The sequence below is a fragment of the Dicentrarchus labrax genome, unplaced genomic scaffold (genome assembly GCF_905237075.1).
Source record: "Dicentrarchus labrax unplaced genomic scaffold, dlabrax2021, whole genome shotgun sequence".
NCBI classification, from domain to species: Eukaryota; Metazoa; Chordata; class Actinopteri; family Moronidae; genus Dicentrarchus; species Dicentrarchus labrax.
This window is the reverse complement of record NW_026136721.1, coordinates 23787812-23813818: the sequence shown is the minus strand read 5'-3', so window position 1 is coordinate 23813818 and position 26007 is coordinate 23787812. Positions and strand designations below refer to the sequence as shown.

Genomic DNA, 26007 nt, shown 5'->3' with positions numbered 1-26007 from the left:
CATGAGTCACATAATATCCTCTTTTTGCACCGAAATGGCTTCCTCAGCGTGTCAAGCTCTGCGCTCCAATGGCTGTCTCCGTTGCATCTCTTACCTATGCTGTATGAGTGATGACAGGGAGCAACTGGCTTCCATTGGGATCTAATCAAATGTGAGGGCCCATGCGGCTGCAGCCTGATAGAGAGGCGCTTTAACAGAGCTGCTCAAGGGAGACTCATCCATCAACCTGCAACCAACCAAAGAGCACCGGGCTACCGCTGGCAATGATGGAGAGCTCGCTGACTGACTCAATGGAGGTGTGTGTGTTAGCATCTGTCTGCACATGCGCGTGCATGCTTGAATACATAGGTGCAACAGATATACAGTATCAGGGAAGATAACCATGTTATCCCCCTGCTTTAACCCAGACTTTAAAATGAGTTATGTTTGACAGTACGGATATCTGATATCTGACAAGCCTGGTAACACAGTTATTTGACATTAGATGAGGCCTTCAGGAACACGGCAAAGAGCAAGGCTCATGAAATTTAGTGTCAGTATCACTATCACTGAAGTTATCAGTCATCACTTAATACAGATGAGTGTCCAATGTTGTCTCTTCTCAGATGTACCGCGCTCAACCATCATTGATTTTTTCATTCTGTGTCTTAGAAGGTGAATCGGCAAAATGACATCAGCAAGCTTTTTTTTTTTTTATATAATTTTTTTTTTTTTATTCAAACCAAGCAAAAATGTTTTAAATCATTGGCGCCAGGCAAACTCCAGATACGACAAGTTTACTTTGTTTGAACTTTTCTTTTACGTGTAGAAAACATTTTCAGCAGAGCAAAGAAAAAGAAAGAGAGCGCATGCACAATAGATTCTGAAAACAGATCATAGCAAGATTATCTCTTTCCTTTGCTGTTGGGAGAACAGACAGAAATATGAAAAGCAAGAAAACCCAGAGCGAAAGAGACAAGAGAGAAATGAAATGAATGAACATCTGATAAGGATCAAAAGATTTACTGAGTTCAAAATAAGGGATAGGGTAGAGGGTGTGTGTGTGTGTGTGTGTGTGTGTATATATATCTTCCTGTTTCTTTATCAGTGCAGACAGCAGGCCTATGAGGTCAGTACCTAATCACAGTGGAGGTTAGATCTCTATCTTACTATCTTCCCCCTTCTCTATATCTTTCCATCTCACCACTGGCCTCTCTCTCGGCTGCTGTCTGAGATCCACTGCGGAGCAAAGGATTCAGATAATATTAGTGATATGTTTTCATGTATTAACACACAAAAACACATGCATAGAATGTAAAGTATTTGGCTTTTGTTGGCTAAAGTAGCATGGGAGGTTTAGCAAGGGCAGCAGTGGGTGTTATGTTTCTAATCAAGCATAGCATTGACTTTATGTTTATTTAGTGCTTATTTATTGTTTTACTTAGTCACATTACCTCTCCACTGTGCCCTGCAGTGGCACAGCTATAATTCACTCCCATAATTAAATATCTGGCTGAAAACTCAAAAGCCTGATTTTCTCCAATTGAATTCCCAATTCCTCACAGATACGCTGCATCAGCTTACAGATTCACTGAGGCTCTGGGTTGGGCGATGTTTGGAGGCAGGGAACAAAAGTGAATACATAGTGGATGGAAAAGGAAGTGGGAAGAAATTGTAGAAGAAAGGGGGAAAAAGAAGTGAAATTGAGAAGAGGAATAGGAATGAGAGTGGATACAGAGAGAATTAGACCAGAGAGAAGCTGAAGAAGAAGATGTAGATTTATGTGCCAGGACAACATTTGGCCAACTCTCTCCTTCTGGGTGTTGTCCAGGCACTTAGAGATGGGTGACACACACGGGCATCTGTCTGTTTGTGTGTCAGTGCATCGTGTGTGTGTGTGTGTGTGTGTGTGTGTGCGTGTGTGTGTGTGTGTGTGTGTGTGTGTGTGTGTGTGTGTGTGTGTGTGTGTGTGCGCGTGTGCGCGTGTGTGTGTGTGTGTGTGTGTGTCTGTGTGTGTGTGTCTGTGTGTGTGTGTGCGATAGAGAGAGAGAGATAGAGAGAGAGAGTTTATGTGTGGTCACTGGAGTTTAGAGATTACTGTGAGAGGTGAGGCCAAACTGACAACAGCTGCTGACATACAAGCCACATGACATTGATTTATTTTTGATTCCAGCTTAATACCCTTTCCTAACCCCTTAACTTACAGACACACTCATACACACACACACGCACGCAGTTATAAGTCAGTATGATTGATATAAAAGCTGTCATTCTTTCTCCCTTGCTGTCAGGCTTCTCTTATCTCCATGGTGACACAGTGACAGGGCTCCATCTATCCCAAACACCCTGACACACTCACACTCACACATATGGTACAAATGCACGCAAGCACACACATGCATATAAATACACATGCAAATGCATGCACACACTTAAGGCCTACATGCACAAATACCAGGACATACCAATTATATTTGCTTATTGCAGTTACTTACTACCACCATTTGTCTCTTTTTTGGCTTCTTCTTATCTTTGAGGCTGCTGGAGGGACCCTGTTTCTCCACACGGATCATTTAACTTTCATTTGAAATCTCACGCGCGCACACACATTGTGGCACTTGAAGGCTTCAGATGTTTGAATTGAATTCCACCAAGGCTTCCTCTGATGGCCGGGGCCACATGCAGAGTTTGAGACCAGAGATTTTGATAGAGGGAGATCTAATAGGAGTTACAGCTGGATATATACTGGGCCAGAATGACAACAGCAGGCCACCTTCACACAAGAGCCACACACACACACACACACACACACACACACACACACACACACACACACACACACACACACACACACACACACACACACACACACACACACACACACACACACACACACACATATAGTCTACTAAATACTGCAATATCTTTGCATCAGAACTCAGAGCTTGTTAAACATTAGTCAACAGGTCCATCAGCTGTTGGTCAAAGCAGAGGGGTGAGAAAAATAGGATAGAGAGACAGAAAAAAAGAGAGCAGCATGAGGTGACCAGAGCAGTTGATTATGGAATACTACTACCCTCTACTGGACATAGGGGAAACCTGCAGGCTTCACACTTTTTTCTGTGCACCTACAGTACACCAGTCTCATGGTACTAGTTATGCTGCCTAGGATTTTTATTTTATTTTATTTTATTTTTTCCTAAAAGCTGGCCTTGGTCATATTGATCCTAACCTTTCAGAAGATGAAACACACAGCTGATCCTGCTTTCTACCTCTCACTTGACTAAAAAGGGCAAAGTAAAGTCAATGAAAGACAAAAGAGTAAAGGAGGACCAAAGAAAAACCTTTTGCCCTGTCTTTCACAGGCCTTTTTGATGATGATGATTATGAGTCCTCTCATATGTAAGAAGACTGTATACTTGTTCCCATGGTCCTTGTCTTGAGGGTGGCAAGGCAATGAGTAGTGCAGGCTTACAAGCTCAGTGCTTTCGAAAAAATAAAAGCAAGTATTTTTAGCTTTAAGAGCAAAGTACATACTGCACACACTGTAGCACCTCGCTCTGCCGTAATAAGACCATCCAAATCCCAAAATACATGTTAGGATTTGGATTTTTGTTCAAGGGAACAAGGCTGTTTTTCACATGGCTTCACAGCAACACAATTCAAATGTTGAAAATGCAAATGTTGGAGGGTGAGGTCAAGTCACTCTTACTTGAGAGTGTGACTCTTTTCCGATGTGCAATGATGTCACCATTTCGTTGAATTAATTAATCTTGATTGATCTTTCTCTCTTTTTTCCAATACATATATAGTCAAGATCAGTTTAGTTGGGTTGGTGGAAAAGTATTTCAATTCTCTCAAACAAGTTGCAGAGAAATATAATTTTGGGCAGATCCATAAATAGAGCTCTTGGTATATATGCAGGGGAATGTGAGTAAGTGCATTAACTACTTAATTAGTGATTAATTAAGTACTGTACTTAGGAAAAATTTTGAGGTATTTATGATTTACTTGAGTATATCCATTTTATACACCTATTTTAGTTTTTACTCCACTACTATTTGTCGGTTACTTTTCAGATACAATTTTTTCAGACCCTTCCTGTCTAGTGAAAACCATGTATCTCCAAATTTACTAATTTTAATGCACTACTTATTTTGCTTGGATTAGCTCATGAAAAGTTGACTGTGAGAGACACATGGTTCTCACATGACAGCGATGCAACAAACACATGATGAACTTACAGAATATGATGCATTTCCATAGAGTAAACCCACCAACAGTATATAAAGTAGTTTAAATTAGCACAGCTATAAACATCTACAGCAGTAAAATGCAACATAGACATTATTGTAGCAGTGATATTAATCTAAAAACATTATATGCAATAGTAAAACAATGACAGGGGCCATTTTTCTTCATAATTACTTTTGACATTTTAGGTACATTTTGCTGCTAATAATTACTTTTACTAAAGTAATTTTTTTTAATGCAGGACTTCTTCCACCACTACACTATATGTGCTGTATATATATCTATATATCTGACAGAGATGAATACAAGCTAAGTGAAGGCCATCATTCATTTTAGCTCACACAAGCTAAGTCAACAATTTCAGAACTGGCATACACCCCATGGCACATCACTCACACACACAACAAATGCACAAGCAAGGTCAAACTTCCTGAATCATGTGCACACATGCAACTCCCAGTATAAACTTTAAGCCCTACTCTTACATAAAGACTGGATGTCTGTGTGCAGAACATTGTCATGTTGTCAAACTGTTCAAATCCATCACTTAGATCTTGTGCAAAGAGGGAGGACTCTTACTCCATACACTAAGCCCACTTAGTCCAACACAAAGTGGTTAATTGCTTCTGATGATTGTCCTTCGAGGTGGAGTGGAATGGTAGATAATAGGCACTTACAAGGTCTGAGGAGGGAGGGGTGGCTGAGAATGAATGGAGGATGTCATGAATGATGTCCACTGTGCTTTCTGTGATATCAGATTCCTTATCAGCAGAGGCCTGCCCTCCATTTCTTCCCCCCTTCCTGTCTCAGTTAACAGAACAGTGCCCAATTTGGCCACCAGCGACAACAAAAGAAAACAACTTCAAGAACGTAAATTAAACATACCTGCAGATGCTTTTGACTGTGTGTGTATGTGTGTGTGTGTGTGTGTGTGTGTGTGTGTGTGTGTGTGTGTGTTTGTGTGTGTGAGGTCTGCAGGCCCCTGCAGGCGGTGTGAATAATTAACAGGGCCAGTGAGCGAGGCAGGGTACCAGGCTGGGTGTTTTGTTACCCCAGCCTCAGTCAGCACGAGCATACAGCATTAGATAACCCTATCTATCCACCCAGCTTGTATGCATGTGTGTGTGTGCAGGTGGCTACTTTAGATGACTCTACCATTTGATACCTACAAAACCTCTTGCTGCTTGGTAACAATTCCCGACAGAAAGCCTATACATCCCCTATCAAACTGAGCCTGGCAGCATCAACTGCTGTAGTCAACATCAGCCTTGTCAGGTCTCAAAAACACAGACTGTATGTGCTTGTCCGGTCAATATTGTTGTACAGTTGTACTGATAAAAGCTGGGAGGAGCAAAACATGTTGAGCAATTACACTTTTGCTCAACTTTTCACGTGTTTCATCTGCCTTCTTCAAATTTCTATTTAAAAAATAAAGGCAATCTAATTTGAGAAATAAGCTTCAATCATCTCTGCAAACAAAATATGTCATTTTTATTCAGCATTAGTATTTTGTTTACATTGTTCTATTTACAACATGGGCACACATGACAAGAAAATTGAGGACTTTATGTCATTTTAAAATCAAAGTAAAATGAAGGTTTTAAAAAAAAAAAAGCAAGTAAGTGGAGACATCTAATAATTATATAATTTAGCGGGGGGAGGAGGAGGAAGAAAAAGACAAGAACACAAAGACGGCAGAATACATCAGGAAGTCATGAGAAGGACAAAGAGGTGGACAAATGGATCAAGCAAACGGACTATTGACGACAAGAAAGTCTTCAAGTTGATGAAATACAAAGATCACAAGAACAGAGACATGTCAGACTGCAGTTAGTACGGACACATAAGAGAGAAGTACGGGATGAGCATGTAACTGTGTGGGCTATAACAACATTAATACTGAAATAAAAAATTTAAAAAGATATATCTTCACAAATATTTTTTTCTCTCCAGATCCTGTTCATAGCTTTTGTAGCACCTGCAGGCCCACCCACCACACCCAACAGCTGAAGTTGTTATATATGATGATGATTCAAGTATAATAGTCTGTCCTTTCAGCAGGGCTGGGTTGGGCTGTGCAAGTGTACTTGTAGCTCACAGAGAAAGGAAGATCATGTTTGAAGATCAAGTTTTTTTCTCAATTATCATACAGGATTTGTGAACATACTGTATGTGCATGCATGTTGGTTGGATGTTAAGTCCTTAACAGCTTTTGACAGGTTAAGTGACAGTATTTCTTCTGTTTCCTTTAAATTTACATTGCCATACTGTCCATGTGTGAGGCTTTGGTAAGTCGGTGAACAATCTCTTTGCTAGAATGCCAATTGTGGTTGCAATTTAAAGTTTTAAAAAGTCTGCACTGTGCTGCAAGAACAAAGGAGGAAAATACAGTATGTGTGACCTGGTGGTCTGATAAACCGTCCAACTGGAAGTCTCATGTTCATGTGACTTTTATGTCACATGTTCACGAGCACCTGCCCTTCTGAAATGTCCATTAGCAAGATACTGAATCCGTACAAACTCCAAAGATACTCCTACAGCTCGCCCTGTACTTTGATCTCCTTGACAGGGGTTCAAGAAAAGAGAATTTCACTGCAGGGATCAGTGTCACTTTGACACATTACTATTCATTGTAGAAGTCGTGGGGTTCACTTTTGCTGTCGGAACTAAGTCACTCTTTCACCCTTCTTACACCCTTCTTACATCTGCATTAAGAATTAACAGGCACGGTGGCCGAGAAACACAAGTGAAATAATATGGAGTGGATTGACACATAAGATGATAAAAAAAAGAGCTACTGAAGGAAACATCAGTTGAATTGAAAGAAAAAGAAAATAAAGCATCCTTTGCACCGGCACTCATGATGACATGACTTCACAGGATACCAAAAAAAGCCTCAGAGTGGGCTAAAACATGCCTCATCTGCCTTTTTTTCATCCACTCACTCTAAAGCCGCACAGTGATCTAAAATGCACAAGCATTGAAACAACAAGCACACATACACGTATTCAAGCATACTGCATACACGAGTATCTGCATTATAAAAGGCAACATACAGAATGTGAATCATTCACACTGAAAGTTAATATAAATACATAAGGCCTACATAAGTTGTACACTGACCTCAAAATCTAAACTGAACAGACTTTTAACTTGCAGAATAGAAGAATGGATTCTGAAAGTCCTACCTGAACCGGGACATTTTTAAAAACTAGCATTTGTAACATATGTTAGGAATGAACCAACAAATGAATCACAGAAGAATGACGTTGCACAAAGTCAAGTGCAGCAACAAAAATGGCAATCAAGTGATGAATTCTTACTAATTAATAAACAGATGAGGGATGCAGAATTAAAATATGGGACTGATGAAGGAAGTAATCATGAATCAGTAATGCTCTGACTCATCCCTTATCCCCTGACTGGATGAGCTTGAGCACGGTCTGGCTCCACCTATCCGCAGTATCCTCGGTAGTTATTATCTTCTGATGATAACATGATCACCCTTTTCACACTGATAAGCCAAACGGAGTTCAGTTGAGTTATTCTCTCGCAGAGCAAACTGTCAGTAAAGAGACAAATGGAACACTGCAGAGCAAAGTGCAATCGCAGGTTGGCACTACCATGTGAAAAGGGAAAAGCTGAATATTTTCTCTGATTAGTTTGAAAACAAGACCACCGTGAATACTGCGGAGTGCAAAAAAGCGCAGACCTGTGCGGACTTACAATGGCTAATGCTGTCAGTTTGTTTTCATCAATATGAAGCATACAATGTTAGCTTAGACAAGGGAGTGTACATTTACCATCATGCCATAGGACCACTGACACACAAAATAAATTAAAAATAAGATTAAGGTGAAAAAGGTCCATCATTAAATTGCATTTGTACAGTAATAAATAGATTTGTCCTCTATTTACAGTTTACAATAGCTGAAGCAGAGTTTGCAGTTAAAAACATTAAAATCCTAAATATTTCAAAAGTTATCCGTTTGTTTTCTTGTTTTGTTCTGAGGATGAGGGGTTGGCGCTCAGGATTTCCCCTCTTCGTCATCCTTCCAGTGGGTGAGGAAGGCAGGAAGACAACAGAGAACACGCAGGAGAGAAGACACACATGAAGAAACAATGTCCTCCAGTGTGTCTTTCCTGTGTTTCATCCTCAATTACTTTCCAATTTGGTGTTGTATTGCTGTAGCTGCTGCTGTTAGAGTTTTTTTTTTCGTTAAATTCGCCTCAGTGCACACATACACATACACCCACACACACACACAGATTTTGAGCACCCGATGCCTTGCTCTGTTTCCCACATGATGCATTGTGTATCCTCCTACAGCCTCTTGCTCGCTCTGAGTAGCAGTTGCCTCTTGACGCAGACCTAAGAACTTTCTCTCAAAGCTTTTATAAAACCACTAAACCAATCCTAGAGCTAAGTCCTTGGGGCAACTTCTTCCTCGTCCCTCTTGGCCATTCAAAACATTAATTCATCTTCTTTTCGCTTTTCAAGGAGCCATTGCGTTTGTGTTTCCCGTTGGCCACACTCTCGCTATGGCAATGTCCATTGGCCATGTTACCGTCATCCCTGGTGACTGCACCTCCTCTGTTCTGGTCCCCGACCTTCCCCCTCAGCAATCGTACCAACCGCCGCAGGGCAAAGACACTCAGAGCCAAGGCAGCCCCTACAGCGACAATCACATCCACTAGGAAGTACTGGTATGGGGACACCTCGTATACGGCGGAGCGCAGATGGTTGGCACCGTGGTGACGGAGGATGTAGCTGATCCAGTAGACAGCCCTAGTCACAGGGTGACCTGGCTGGTCTTTGTGAATGTTGGAGAGAAGACGTGCTTTCTGGCGGTACCTAGGTAGGAAGAGACAGTGGTTGGAAACCAGGATGTAAAGAGACAAGCGCACAAGTCTTTGAGCACGCGAAAGGGCACAGACACATGAAAGTACAACCATGTATGAAAGAGAGATAAAGACAGTGAGTGACAGAGAGGTGATTCCATATACGGTCACCAGATGGCACTGATAAACAATAACTCAAATATTCAAAGCATTTTTGTGTGGTCTAACCTGGTGTCTGTGATGACGCTGGTCAGGGCTGTGTAGAGGTCTTCCTCGCTCATGTACTTCCAGTGCAGCAGGATACCCATACCTTTGGCTGCCACACGAGTCATGGTGTCATAGTGGTCTCCGAACAGGGGCACGCCGACCACCGGAACCCCGTGGTACATGGCCTCGTAGATGCTGTTCAGGCCACCGTGACTCAGGAAGGCCCTCGTGTTGGCGTGGCCTATATAACCGGAGGGATGAGGGATGTTAGTTTGCGTGTTAGGTGGTTATGTTCATTAGTCCTTTTTTTTGACAGGGCATTTATTTTGCTGGGTTGGTATTTCTAGATTATTTGCAGTTTATACAGTAGATCCTACAAACTGCTGCACACTCAGCAATATCTCACTGTTCCACTTCATGAGGGTGGGTGGAGGGCAGTTTTACATAGGTGTGTGTGTGTGTATTATTTCAACAGTGTAATTAACAAATTCCCTCAGTCAGTGTTTTTATGAAGCGAGAAATGTCAAAGTAAAAGCTTTACTTCCTCTATACACATTTTAACAATTTAGAAAAAAGTGTAACTCAGCTAAAAAACGGTAAATTTAAATGTTTCTCTTCATCAGGGCCCTTATACACCCATCTGCATACTATAATTATGATTTAATGGAGTTTAAAAGTTTTGTGTTTTTTGACGATAAATGCTCCAAAAATAAAATCTCAAGAGCAAGATAAACTCCAACATAAACGCTGGAGGGAACACTTAAGTCAAAATTAGCCAACAAATTCTGTGGATCATTGTGGGTAAATTTTATTTTATTTGGAAAGAGAAGGTGATGCTGTATTTATTAAACTGAATATTACATATTTTGCTCATTTGGCCATCAACATTTAATGTCAAAAAATGCACTATGGTGGATTGGGCCACAAACCGAGTTAGAGGAAAGATAAGTTTTATTGTTTTCATGCTAACTGCCCCTCCCCGCTGCGCCTCTTACCGAGCTACCAAAAATTCAGACAGGCAGAACATTTACGTGTTTGCAGTCTAGACTAACCGAGGTGCTATTACACCATTGCAGAATACAATGCTAGCTGCCAATACCTGAATGTTGTTGTACATTCCTTATTCCAGACAGGCACAAAGTGGCTTATACATTCACATTGTATCCAGTATTGCAGTTAATATGTAGGTATGGGAGGAACCCACCCACACAAAACCTAGTCCACCACAGGCACAGCAGCAACATCCCATATAAAAACACCAATGAGTCAAGACATGCTCTTACCAGCGGTATAAACAAATCAGATTTATGAGATGTTTTGGTTAGTGGGGTGTGGCAAGTGCAATAAAATACATTTCAGTTCCTATGGTGCATAACAATAAATTCTGTAAACCAGCTGATAAGAAACCTAGAAGTACACACGGTGTCCTCTCAGTGTACTCACCTAATAAGTCATTCTGAGGCATCCAGTCAACAAGCTTGGTGTTGTTGCCAAGGTTACTGGGTGGAACCCCAGAGAATCTAAGGAAAGAAAAAAGAAAACAATGAAGGAAGAAAGGGGGAAATACAATACTGAAATACTATAGCTTTTCTCACTTTTTATCATATCATGTTGTCATCACAGTATGCAAACACCAAGTAGATCCATGATGTTTAATTTAATTTTAAAAAAGTCATATTTCACTTTACTTATATTTAGTCAGATTAGCAAATCACCAAGTATTTCACATTAATGTCCAATGTGCCAATACCACTGATTGTGGGATATGAGTGTACACACACACACACACACACACACACACACACACACACAAACACACACTGTTTTTTCACCAGCAGTGTGGTAACAGTTGAACATTATGTTGCTACTAGCAACCCCTAAGGGCATAGCTCCATAGCAGTTACAGCTACAAGAAACTTTCATTCTGTGTTGATCCTGGCGGCCCCCAAGGACACCGCCTCGTTTCGTCTGATTTTGAGGGGAATCCGATCCGGTGGCAGGTGGCAGGTGGTGCTCAGAATAACTATATAGAAATAGCCGATGGTCTAGTTTGTTTATGTAGGACTTACAGATGCATCAGTAATTAAATTGAAACTGTTTCATAACCAGTTAAAAATGTATAGTATGTTAAACTGACATTGTTACAGCCACCATTTTGTCAGATGTGTGACCAAGCAAATATTGACATTTTATCTACACCCTTGTCGGAGCTTTATCTGTCAGTAGCCTGCTCTTTTATTAAAACTGTTTTGTGATCGTTTAAAGAATACTTTGACATTTTGGATAACACACTGGTGTTACAATATCCCGCTAATGTCTGTATAGTAAATATGAAGCTACACTACAACCCAGACTTGACACAGGGGGAAACAGCTTGCCTGACTCTGTCAACTCTCTCAAACCTACCAACACCTCTGAAGCTCCCTGATTAACACGTTAACTGTATCTCATTTGCTTAATCTGTACAAAATAAGTGTAAAACTGACACGTTGCAGTGTTAAAGGGGTGCCTCCGCTTCACACCTCATGGTTGCCATAATACTCTAGGAAGTTACGACTACGAAAGCCAATCAGTGTATTTTCTATTCTTTAATTTACTGTTAAGATTGTTTAAGGGTACTGTAACTCTCTTAACCTTTTTACATTTACTCTGTGCACCAATACATGCATAGTGAGGGCAGAATATGTACTTTATGGACAGTGTGTACAAGAGATACTGTATACAGAAGGCTAAGTAAATCAGTGGAGTCTAACATTTACATGATGCAGAAAGTGAACAAAGGGGAATTCAATGTTTTTCTCTAAACAAAAAGCAAAAAAGCAGAAGGGCCTTTCTTGTTCACTCAGACATTTAGGTTTCAACCCTTTGTCTTCTGAGGGGTGGTGGTGAATGTGTGCAGTATTGTGCGTATGCCTGTTGGTGTCTGCGGTCGAGCGTGCGGAAGCATTTTCTGACAAATGCTGCACACAATACATATGCATGCTACATTATGACCCCCACCCGTCCATCTCTGTCTCCTTCCCTCCCTAACTCAAACTCTTTCATCTCTCTTTCTCTCTTCAACAAAGCACCAATTCACTGTCCTGCCAATCAAAGCCTACATTCATGCAGCCAATTATCAATGACACGATTCATTTGGCTTGGTCCCTGTCCCTCTCATCAGCCCTCTTCCTTTTCAACCCTCTCAGTTTGGGAGGGCCACTGAAAGCCAGATTACCATTCAATGTCACATACAAAGTCTTGGGGCTTACATGAGGCTCCTGTCTATGCCTGCAAATTTCAGAAGATTGACTCACTTCACCTGTAGACCTTGATATCTCACCGTTAAAGTTCAGAGCTTGAGAACAGAGGAATGTGTTTCATTTGCCTTTTGTCATTTCACTCACGAAAAAGTCACACTAAAATGACAGACTGTCACACATTATTACTCATACATGTTGAATGCCAAGGCAAAATCCAGCCGCCCTCATTACAACACACAGTGCCTTCTGCCCACAACCCTGGTAAGCTGTTTCATCACCTGAGGGTAAGCAACTACAATTGGATCGTATTCCTCTCTCTGTCCAGCTCCTTGTAAAATTTAGTTTTCCAACCCCAAAACTCCAGTTTATAGTGTGTGCCTATTGTTGTTGCTTCTCCTAGCATGCCACAGTAGGCTGCTCTGGGTGCACCCTTATCCACTTTTCCCCCAGCTCTATACACTACCAAATACTTCATATTCTATTTTGAAAAATTCAGACACATGCACAAAAGTGAGGTGCAGACAACCGAGGAAGATAAGCAGACACACAGCTAAACTACTCCTGTGATTGTGAAGCAATAGAAGGTCAAAATGTCAGTATGAGGCTTTACATGTAAATACATGTAAATATGATTTACAAAAGTTTAAGTGTGTTATTTTGCTTTGGTTGTGAGGGCAGTTAATATTCAAGTTGCTGCAAGTCAATATACTTGCTACCAAACTGAGTAAATCTGTGTCATCTGTGTAACCTTTACAAGACATTAATTTCCCCCTCCTTTCTTATCACATATCCTTGGACTTCTCCAACTTGCATGATCGTTCTGACGTCTCTTTCTATGGTCAGAAGAGTGTTCGATCTGGCTAACACTGAATTTAATCCTTGCACTTCTCGCTGTTGGTTATTGGTCATGTATGGGGTCTGGAAATCAAATTTTAGTTAACTACTGCACACATTCTTCACTCTAGAGAAGAGTTTTAGCTAATGTTTTTGTTAATGACTTTTCCATGATCATGCACAGTGTCCAAAGGAAATGTCATGGCACAATGTTATAGTACCATAATAGTTAATGGTTGCAATGCACTAACTGAATTTAAAAAAAAAACAATAACCTAACTTACCAACAACACTCCATTTAGTCAATTAAAAATAATAATAATAATAATAAAAATACTTAAAATAAAGAAAAAGGACTACAGCACAACTGGCATTGACTTCTGTGATCCAAGTACAAATAAAACCAACATATCATTTTAAAACTGTAATTATCTGGCACAGACGCACCTAATGAAAGGTTTCTTGACCAGTAATGGCATCATTGTAAACTAGTGTGTTTGTACAAGTGAAGACCTTATGCACCAGCCACAAACCTCTGCACACCGTTCAAACATTAATCCAGCTACATCATATACCTATAGAGAAGATTTGGGGACCTCATGTATATAGTACTAGGTCCATGGGTCGCTTTCCTGCAATCTGTATTAGTAATGGACTACTTGGATTGACCTATTTGAACAAATTGTCTGATAAGGTTTAACCTTAAACCAGTGTGTTTGGATGTATAATTAACTATTCTTCAGTCAGTTGTGGGATAAAAGTTAAACAAAAACAATGAGTGTTAATGTGGTCAATGAATCACAAAATATACTGAGATAAGAGTTAAGGATTAACAGGTTCATGGATGGAATTTTAAAGCATTGCAAAACTTGGTGTCACATTTATTTTCCCTCATCTATCAATCTCTCTTTCCCTCCTTTTATTTTTTGTGTTTTCCTGCTCAGGTTGATGTCAGTAATCATTGCTGTGAGATCCTCTGTGAATTAATTCAAGAGCTTAGATTTTCACCCCTATCTGTCTCACTGGGCAAGCACAAAAGCTCATCAGAAAATTCTGTTCACATCTGTCACAGTAACAGCTGTGTACAGTACGAGTGAAAGTGAGCAAACAGATACTTTACCTCCAGACGACTCGCTGAGGCAGCCTGGCAAGGGCTCCTGCCAGTTTGTGAGCAATGTCCTGGGAGAGGTACTTGACCCCAGCTCCGAACGACACCACCACGAAGCCATGCTCCGCTGTGTCATTCACCCATGCCTCAAACTCCTGAGAATATTAGAGACAGACAATGAGGGTTTATTTGGCTGTGAAAAAAGACTTGTTGTTATTTATTATTATTTATTTATTTTCCTTCCTTTTTTTAATTTATTAGTCCGTCCTTTCACAGTAGATACATTGACGTGTATTGCAAGCATTCAAATGACCCAAAATGGAGATATAATGAGATAACTGCAAATTCAGAAGCTGAGCTAAATTACCTGACATCAGTAAAACAGACCCTTCACATGCACTTTGAACATTGTTATTGCTCTATTTATTGCTTTATAACGCAATCTACATGACTCATGTCAAAGATTCAAGCAAGGTGTTTCCACATTTGTGTTCTTAATGATTTACAAGTTTATAGATACAGGTGGAGTGATGATATCAAAATGCCCTTAACTTTGCATTATTACTTTACTAATGTACATAATAATACATAATAATGTAATTTGAGGCAGATAAGATGAGAAACTCCCAGTCTATAAACACATTAATCTCTAATTACCACATCACAGCTGATACAGGTTGTAAAAATACTGCCATGTAGACTACATAAATTCAAATGCAGGGAAATTTGAACGTGTCCAGTGGAAGTTTATCAAGCAAGACACAGAATGTCTAATGCATGAGGCTGTTAAGTTAATGCCTGACAAGTATGGATGTGCTGAGCTAGTATCACGCAGTTTGGTGCCCATCATCATTTTCATATTCACAAAGTCACATAGTTTGAAGTGTCATGTTTCTATTGATTTTACTTCTAAAAAGGCCTTATTTCACCACATTGCCTCTGCGAGTTACAGTATTTTATGGCCAAACTTTTCAAGCTATTCTTCCGTAAATGTGACATGATTTTTTATCTCTTCTGAATTGCTGCCTGTTGCAATTTGCTCCATCTTAACATAACGTTGGCAAGTAGTATATTTCCTCAAGAGATCACCATTTTACTGTGACAACTCAACCTCTGTGAGTCTCTAGAATCAACGTTCCAGTTATCCACAGACCTAACTGGCCAAATATTTTTTAATTTAAACTATTTTTAACAGAAGAAATAATCCCAAATCTTACAGCTTCTGAGCAGATGTGAAGGTCTGAACTCATGATGATATTAAATTAGAGTATTGTCACCTTAAGTGCTGGACTTGAGCTGAAATTGTTTGCTTTTGGACGACTCTATTATTTAGCTCAACGGCAGATATATTTGCCATCTAATTACCTTTTTGGTGGTGATGAACACAGATTATCTCATTACCTTGTATGACACAATTTCCTTAACAAACTTGGGTTAGAGCAGTGGTTCTCAAACTTTTTTCTGGCAGGCCCTCAGTCAGAAGCTGAAAAATGTTCATGCCGCCCAACCCCACAGCTTTTAGCAATCATTAACAATGACAGGGGACAACAAAGAAGGATCAATTTTTGTCAAATAAAAGGTCAAGATGATAGCATCAGCAAACACATTCACATTCATTCAACGTAGTTTTTCCTCTGTTTATCCATGCCCACAGTTTGAGAACCACTGGGATACAGGGTTCAAGGGCTTTGGATGAAAACTGCAACGATCTAATGTCTAACTAAAATCTAATCTAGTATCTAAAAAACAAAGAGCCCATAAGCACTGTTACATGACTCATTTTACATCTGCCAACTATCCTAAATAAGCTTTGATCTATCAGTTAAAAGTTGCTGCAACATTTAAAATGTCAGCACTATTAAATCTAAAGAAAAGAAAGGAAACATGTGGTGCTCATTGTTTTCTACCAACTGACAGCAACACTGAGGGAGCTAAAGACATGACATGCCCAAGTACAAGTAAAGACAATAGTGTCTCCCTCCTCAAGGGCCCTATTCCTGGAGGTAAGAGACCTGTTCCAGGTTTTACTCAAAGGAGTTTACCTTGTAAACCTGCATCTAAGAACAGGCCCCAGTGGGACTGTTGGGTGGCAACACAGTATGCCATAAGCTGATCAAAAATTATTTTCACTTGGCACATGACGTGTAGAAGAAGTCATAACAGAAAGTGTTTAACAATTCAGAATAGGGCCATTTTAAGGTTGGGTGAAGGCATGGGACAATATGAAAATGTAACGCCATGATTATCTATATAATAGATTATATTATCCCGATAATCATGAAAATATACTATTTACTTTTAAAATGGAACTAAAACATCACTTTACCTTACATTTTGTAAAGAAACACACATATTTACTGTATCACAGATAAGTACCTCATCTCCCTGTTCCTTATTTTGGAAACTATACTATTCCACACATCCAGTTTAACTCTTCTTGTGGGGATACAACGGGCAAGCCGAGGTGACTGGCTTAGATTTTTGGAATGACTGGAAAGAATAATTCTGTTTGTTGGTGAGCTAGACAGCTTTTTCAAGTCAAGCCATGTCAGGATATTCACAATTATGCCATTTCATGATTATCATGATAATGGAAATTCAACATGATACGTTTATGAGTATTTTTATTGCAAGACACAATATCGTCCCATGCCTAGTTGGGTGTGTGTGCATGTGCGCATTTAGGGTGGCAGCAGTGCACTGCATAGCAAAATACTGTATATTTGATTAAAAGTGAAGGATGTATGGAAGTACAGAGGGTGATGAGGGATCAGGAAGCAGCCATGTTGGGGTGAGAGAAGTGCAGGACAAGTAGAAGGAGGGAGACTAATGGTCCAGCTGCGGTAGCTAAGACCGGCCCTGGCACAGAGCAACCTCAAGGGCACACTAGGCTCTACTGTCCCTACAACGCAGCCTTAGTGACCCCGTAAAAGAGTCTCAGTGTCCCCAGAGCCCTGGCCAGAACAATTGCCTCGTTCTCCCTCCAATTCCATTATAACTCCCTCCACACAACACGGCACAATGCTCCCTATTGGCTGGAGTGGCATTGCAAAACCCCCCGCAGTAGATGCCGACAGCCCGCGCTCTCGGCGTCCGAACGCTGGACCCCCCCCCCCCAATCACCAACCGCCTCTGCTCTCCATGACTCCCCTCCCTCTCTGCTCAAAATCTACGGTGTACCCAAACCCATCCTCGCCCCAATAACGTCTATAAAGGATAGCTTTGTCACAGGATGTGATAATAAGAGAAACCAAGTGAAAGGAGAGGCAATCGGCACAAGCAAGGGTAGATACAAAAAAACTCAGTCAGATGGCTAAGACGGGAGAGTGGAGACAAGGCTGTCAATAATTTAATAGAAATATGTGTCATTGCTGTATGTGACAGTGAGCTTCTTCATAGATAAATTACTCCCAAGTCAGACTGAAGCCTAATAACAATATGACTTTCCATCCTGCCCATGAAACCACATATTTGCATAATGTCACCACTGACAGAGTCCTCATTTAATGTTTCGAGCACTCATTGTGCTGCATGTGGACACATTTGTGACATTTTTATTTGAGCTTGTGGATCTAAAATTCCATCTCTCATTATAAAGAGTGGTAACTGATCAGACACAGGGACACTGACTCTGTGATAGGGCTTGGTAATATGATAAATGTGCAGTATATTAAATACCATGAGAGGGTATAAATGTGTCATATTTGTCAATATTTGTCAGATTTTGCGATATGGTTTATACTCCGGTAACAATCTCTTTGCCATCTCAGGGTGTATTGGGCCATTGTGGGCAATGTTTCATATCAGTGAGCAGGACTGATAAATGACCACATGATGTAACTGGTTTACCTTTCCCAAAACCAGATACTGCAGTCTGGTTATTTTGTCTTTATAAAGTTTCTCACTTGGTTAGCTAGGAAATTACTAACTTGGAGATCCGCTATATAGGATTTAGTGGCATCTAGCGCTGAAGTTGCAGATTGCAACTAACTTAACACAGTTTGCATCTGTATATGATAACTTTGGAATGAAAATGGGCTGTGAAGTATGTAGGAGAAACTACTTTAGCTGTTAAAAGCGAAAGACCCTATCTAAAGCCAGTGTTTGGCTTGTTTGTTCTGGGCTACAGTAGAAACATGGCGATTCAACATGGCGGACTCCGTGGAAGGAGGTAATGAACATGTCCTATATTCAGATGATTATAAGCCAATGGAAAAATAGTTATGAATATCATATTCCATTCCTGAAAATAGATCCTCGTACATGTCACACACTGGACATTTAACACAATATACATTAATAATGTGATATAAATTAATGAAAGGCCACTACTCTCCAAAGACTTCAACTTCAACGACATCATGTTCATCACGCTGTCTGTGTGTCTCTCAGTACTGACCTGTGGCAGTGGGTTGGGGGGCTTGGTAAGGATGCCTCCTATGTAGACCACATGTGGCAGAGTGGGCCTGGGGAACTCCAGTGCCATGTCAGTGCATAGCATCCACAGCCGGCTGCCCTGCACCAAGTCAGCCATGGCTACTTGAGGCTTCACTCCATGTTTCTTCATAATCCGGTCATACTTGGGTAATGCAATATAATGGACTCCAAAGCGCTGCACCAGATAAACAGCTGTGTTGGTGATCCTCTGGACCAGAGACATACGGTCTGTCAGCAATGAGTTGAATTCGGGTACATATGAAAGTGGAGCCGGGGCACCCGCCTCTGCCGGGTACCACAGACCTGTGCTGAACACGGCATATTGCACACCCAGGATATGAGCGATCACAAAACCACACATCTCATTAGGGTCCACCAGCAGCAGGTCAAACTTGGCCTCTTTGAGGCGGGTCATTACCTCAACATTGCCAACGACAGCATCACAGTTCTGAGAGTAGTGGTCAAGAATGTCAAACAGTTCCAGAAATGTCAGGCGGCCTGAGAAGATGTTGCTGACTTTGGACTGGAGGAAATTGTCAGCCGTGCTGCTGTTAAAGATCCCTGGATAGTGCTGTAAGTGGTAGTGAGGGGAGGGGGGCACCTCACGACCTTTTGAAATTAGAAAATGGGTCTCATGGCCCTTCTCGTGCAGAGCCGTGGCCAGTGTCTTGAAGATGTAGAGGTGTGATTCAAACATGATGGGTGGGACCACGATCACTTTAGCGGCCCACAATGTGCTGGGACTCCAGGTGAGGAGGCCAAGAAGGAGTAGTAGTGACGAAGGTAGTAGCATGGCTGAAATGATAAAGAAATGAGCAATGTTAAAAAGCAATGTCAAATATGAACAGCTTATTAGATGGGTCTAGTTTAAGGTTTTTACTTTATGAACCTTACTCTGGCACACCTCTTATCAGTCACCCATAATGCAAGGAGGCAACACTTTCACAGAGGGGAAAACATTATACATTGTATGCTTCAAACAAAGTTTCAGTCCTGTCATACATACTGAGAGGTAGTTTTGAGAGAATTTCTCAGTATCTGTGTGGTTATACTTCTTATCCTCCATGGTGTACCTTTCCTAAATAACCTCTCTCTCTCATTTTTTGTTTTCGATTGATTCCACCCCTTCATCCCTCCTCACTCTGTGCACAGCCGTCACTGACATGGCGTGGGTAGCACCAACGTCATTCTAAACCTCAGGCCGCTCTATTCACAAACACAAACACAAAGAGCCATTATCATGCCACCATGTCATAGCCTGTGCCTTATATGCCTACACTCATTCTCCCTTTCACTGGGATTAACCATCAACACTGGTTGACTTTTTATGGAAAGCTATCAATTATCCAGGTTTTTTTAATCAAGAATAACTAACCCATGTTCTCTTTCCACAGGGTGTTACACCTTAAGAAATGTGCTGACCTTTTGGAGGAAAATGTATAAAGGATAAAGCAAAAGTGTAATTGTGAAATTGGACCAGGAGCTAAGTCAACAAGTTCTTGTGCATCAAAATGAGCAGTCCAAATTTTTAACTTGATGCAAACAACATAACATAATGCGGCAGCAGATGAATAAATTCTTGACCTATTTACATAATGTGTGTAGCCTACCATCTCCTTTCAAAGCTCTCTTTTTGGGTCATAGCATACAGCTATCTTAATATGCTGTTCCTGCATCGCATTGCACCATCATGCAGATTATGAGGTCATAACTTCAAACGAGGTCAAAAGAAACTGATGTTCTGGGGAAGCATCTTGAATAATTACAATCAGCCTTAAAATGTACTGCTATATCTAGTTAAGCAAATAAATAAAATGGGACAGGTGCTAGGCTTAAATCCAACCTGGCCCACTGGGTGTTCTGGGTGGGCTTTAAATGTTCTTGTGGTTACGTGGATTTCATACCACAGGCTAAAGACCTGAATATTATGGGAATAGGAAATTGTAAACTCCCCATGGGTGTTGACGTTAATGTGGATATGATTCTACGTCCGTTTGTGTCAAACTGCCACTTCTGTGATAGTCAGTCAGTCAGTCAGTCTTCTGTCAGCCCCCTAGACGTCTCTTGCATCACGTTTTATCAACATTGTTGTCCTCACTTAATCTATATCAAATGGCATGGCCCATATTGTTTCTGTTGACCATATCTTGGTAGCATCTAAACAGGATTATATAGTGTGTCCGCCACCTGTTTGTCCACAATATGAAGTTTCTCTCTCCGCAAACAGCTGGGGCCTGGTAGGAAGACGACTCAAGGTGGCCGCCATTATGTTTAGCATTGCCCTGAGGATATCGTTACTTCGCAGCCCAGACTGTTGACAGTAACTATAGAGACCAGCCACTGTCTACTGTGGACTGTGATCCGTCATGACTTAAGTTACTAACACTGGAGTTTGGTTACCCTGCGCACATGGAGGGCTGAGGAAATTATCTGAATTAAGAGAATTAAAGCATACGCAATGACGAGCTGATCCGGGTGAAAACAAAGTGGGGATGAAAAACGCACAAACATTAAAACAGTAGAGAAACATATTTTAAAGTTTGTGATGAAAGCATTTTATAAGGTAATACAATACTCTGCATTCACTATCTAAACACTATCATTTCTCCTAAATCATGTATGATATGATGAACTATTATATATAATTGCTTATTGACATTCAGTGAGTCATATTGTGATAATATGATCATAATTATCAATTTGGACACCTTGACTTTGTAATCAAATTCTAATCATGTTGTAATTAAACTAAAAAGTAAATTGGTAAAAGTTTTGTTTTACATGTGAAGAATTCCTTCTGAATATAATGTATAACCATGGAGCTAAACTCACTGCATTAAACATCAATTTGTTTACTTTATATGATCATGCAAACATTCGCCTTATTATAATATAGGTCACAAGTTATTAGCATTGTGCTATTGATTTTGTTTTACCACACTGGCCAGCTCTAAATCAACAGCTCCAACAACTGCATCTGATTTTGTAAAAGCTACCTTACAGGTGAGTTTACTCTGCAAAACATTACTTTATATGGCAAATTAGCATGTACAAGACAAAGAATGACAAGAAAAAAAATTTCAATTATGGCATAACCTTCCACTTAGGCTTCAACAAACAAAATTCTGTAAGTAATTCTAAACTCATTATTGAAAGTAAAACCAATTAAAGCTTCCGCAGGAGGAATTTTTTTTTTTTTTTTAATTTTATAGTAATTATCCCTTATCTCTAATACCATAATCTAGACTAACATTTTCTTGATTTAGCACAGCGGGACAAGAAGCCTTGCTGCCTCCACGGTGGGGTTCATTAGCTCAATGCACCCTGTTGAGAGGAGAAATGGCACTTCCAAGAACTGGTATTAAGTCAAACACAAGACTGTCCAAGCTGTAGATTAACTGATCTTAGGTTTGCTTGCTGCAATAGAATCCATATGTAGTCCCTTGAAGGACATTGACCAAATAGGCTTAGACACACTTCACTTTAGCTTTCAGGTCATATAATACAGCGTTCTGGGAAGTACAGCTTGGAGACAGATTTGTAACCTACTATAAGCTCTAAAGTGGAATAAATTCATTAACTTTAACATGGACTTTTCTTTTATTATATCACAAGTCAGACTCTGATCATTCAATCTAAGAGGTTAACACATAAATCGACCTTGTGGCTCCATTTCAATGTCTACAACAAAAAAATGCATGCATGTGTGAAAAGGCACAGTAGGCACACTTTCCTCTTAAGTGAATCTAAAATGAAAGGTGGAGCCCAGAGCACTTCATAGATAAGTTAAGATAAGTTAAGAACCTTTAAATCTTGAATTTTGGTGAAAACATAAAAAAGTTGGGGAAAAACCCCTGACTTTGCCATGGCACAACACATGAGAAGCTGTTCATAATGGTAACATTGCCTCTCTCCATATCCTTTTATCTTCAAGCTTGATCAGCATTTGAAAGATAGTGTATGTCTGGATCTAAGAAAAGCCTACTTGTCAACATCCGCCTCACACATATAGCCTATGGAAATACCATTGTAAAATGGCCTGGGGCTTAAGCATGAGGATCCCAACTACCCACATTGACCTAGTCAGTCCAACAACTGTTTCTATTGCGACTCTACAAACCAGACAGAAATTCCTACAGAGCCCTACTCAACCCTCGTTCCACCTATCAGCTCTCCTTCCTCCTCAGTACTATTTCTTCTCACTTTCATAATCTCATACTACCTTAGCCAAACTCTAGCAATCAACTCGCAAGAACAGGTCAGACAGGATCTGTCTTTCCAAGAGTTAATTGCAAAACAAACAAAAACGCAGGGGACTGAGACAAAGCACCAAAGGGTTTCAGGTAACCTTCAACAGGATCTCATTAACAAAATGTACTGCAAATAAAGAAGCTCTGATGAATGGGAAGAAACAGGGAAATAGTGGTTCAAAGAAGTAAAAGCATAAATATACACTTTAAAATGTCCTTGCACAATATAATTAACCCATAGTAATAATCTGTGGGATGACGTTTATTATAAAATTACGATTGACAACCTTAATACCTGAGCAAACAATATCTCAAGTACGGCATGCCCTCTCAGTGTAGGCGGGTTGATCCTTTTATCCCTTATAATAAGGCCTAGCTTTGAGTAAAGGTACACCTCTTGACACACACACACACACACACAACACACACACACACAGGCAATCTGAGTTTTCAAGCAATATGGAAAATGGATTTCAGGAAGACAAACGTTTGACAGTGACTTGCATATCTAAAACGTAGGAGTGCCCTAGTCACCTCTCACCTGCAGAGTCAAAGTAAAGGAACTTCTTTCTATTTTTTTTTTTTTTTTGCGTTGGTGCAACAGGATTGGCCAAACAGGTGGCCTGATGTAGGTTCGCTCATTGGAAAAAACAAAAATAAATTCAGGCCACATTGGCCTTGAAGTGTGGGCTAGTTTTGCCTTAATTTTCAGGTCATACAGGACCTGAGATAGAGACCACCCCCCCCAATGGGATCATGGGATCAACGTGTCGCGTATTTCATATCACAAGTTAAACTCTGATAATAAAACGGCAGAATGACACGCCGGTAGCTTGGCAAGGTTGCTCTATTTTAGTGTTTGCTTTCTTGGAGCTTAATATACAACTAACATATCTCAGTGAATGTGTCATGGTTGAAAACGCCTACCGTGGTCTTACAGAGAACAACACTAACATTTAAAAACGCGTTTAGGAAAGAATGAAAGTGCAACTGTACAACTAACTAAAAATATTTAACACTCTAACAATAGTAATGTTACAGAAGATATAATATTACCCGAAACGGTCCACTAGTGAATTTAAAAATACGTCACGTAATCGCCTCTTGTAACATTTTCGTTGGTGATAATAAAGGACCTGAACGCAACACAGCAACCTGGATACACCTGCATCGGGAGGTTTCGACTATCGCGAATGAGTTTTCAGTAAAAAAAAAAAATAAACAGCCAAAAAGTACGGAGGAGTTGACAGCTGTCAACTTAAGCAATATCAAGTAACTCTTTGCGAGTATACGCTTCATGAAGAAAGAAAACCTGGAGTTTCGTTGAGTTATTCGGGCTGAGTTTATGCTACACCTGTTGTGACAAGCTCGCCTGTGTTGGCCTTACCTTGTGAGTTCAGTGTTGCTCCGGACAGTAGGAGTTGGTGTGAAACTGCAGTAGTCCTAATTTTTCTTTAACGGATTTTAAAGTGTCGGGGAGTTAAAACACAACAAAAAAAAAGTTGCGAGGACTTAAAGTAAAATGGGTCCCCGGTTATGGAAGACGCGCAGAGGGAACATTAAAGTCGCAGTCCCTCTCACAGGCGCGGTGCAGGGCGGGACTAGAGATGTGACAAGATGGGAGTAAAGGGAGCGACCGAAAGGGAAAAAACTGAGTGGTTGGTTGTGTAGAGCAAAATAAGGGTGGAGAGTATTGACACATAAAAGTAAAAGGTAGGCTAACTTTGCCTCAGTTGGTGGTGAGGTGACTCCAACCGTGTTGATACTATAAACAGTTGATTTTGGGAACGAGAGGTTGGACTGAAGTGTTCAAATGTTGTACTTTAATAAAAGCAGCAATGCTACTGTATGGAAATGTACAAGAGTATTAGCCACTTAAGTTAGTAGTAGTTAAAGTAATAAAAGTAACTCATAATGCAGTGTGGCTGTATACTGTCAGTATTGTATCATTAGATCATCATTTACATTTATAAGTGGTACTATTTCACTTACTTGTGGGAGTTTAATCTGTAACAATGGATCATATTTTATAAACTGATCATGTGTTTTGTATGTAAAGTCTTAATTACAAAAGAAACAAGTAACTGTAGCTCTTAAATACATTTAGTGAAGTGATAAGTACAATATAAATAATACTTAGGTACAGTACTTGAGTAAATGTACTCTGTTTCCACTACTGCTGACATCATACTTATTTTATCATGAGTACTGGGATTCAATTACAGGAAGATATTGCATCTTATGCAGAGGAAAAGCTTCAATTTTTGTCTGAAAATCTGAATAATTATGCTTGGAAACATGTTGGCATAGTATATGGTAATTGGAAGTTATTTAGGCTATTATCATGGCACCGCTTTCTAAGCAGCTGGTGGAAGAATTAAATAAAAGTCCTGCATTTTAACTCTTAATTTAGTAAAAGTACAAAAGCATAAATGTATAATGGCCAATTTAGAATAATACATATTATATTACAGGATTATGCATTGATGTTTACGTCCCTTTAATGTTGCAGCTGGTAAAGGGGCTCGTTTTAATGAGTTGATTTATATTTTCTCTAAATCTCAAATGTTACTAGTAACTAAAGTTTGCAAAAAATGTAGTGGAGTAAACATAGGTTAGAATAATGTGCCTCCAAACTGTACTGGCGTTGAAGTATAAGGTAACATGAAATGGAAATGCTCAAGTACAAGTACAGCAAAATTGTGCTTAACTACAATACTTAACAGTAAATGTACTTAGTTACATTCCACTATTGCTAGTAAGATAGATAGATGGATAGATGAATAGATAGATGGATAGATGGATAGTGTTGAGGAATCTCTGTATTTCAAAAACTCATTCCTCGCGCGTTCGT

General features: G+C 40.1%; 1 protein-coding gene across 1 annotated transcript; it reads right to left on the bottom strand.

Annotated features, from left to right (window-relative positions):
* Nucleotides 1–5701: 5701 nt before the first annotated feature.
* ugt8 (UDP glycosyltransferase 8) lies at nucleotides 5702–24783 on the bottom strand. The gene is made up of 6 exons (XM_051384880.1): nucleotides 24541–24783; nucleotides 18866–19698; nucleotides 14479–14621; nucleotides 10726–10802; nucleotides 9304–9523; nucleotides 5702–9088 (listed from the first exon to the last, which is right to left on the bottom strand). The coding sequence occupies exons 2-6, from the start codon at nucleotides 19694–19696 to the stop codon at nucleotides 8707–8709; spliced, it is 1653 nt and encodes a 550-aa protein (XP_051240840.1). The 5' UTR covers nucleotides 19697–19698; nucleotides 24541–24783; the 3' UTR covers nucleotides 5702–8706.
* Between the last annotated feature and the right edge of the window lie 1224 nt (nucleotides 24784–26007).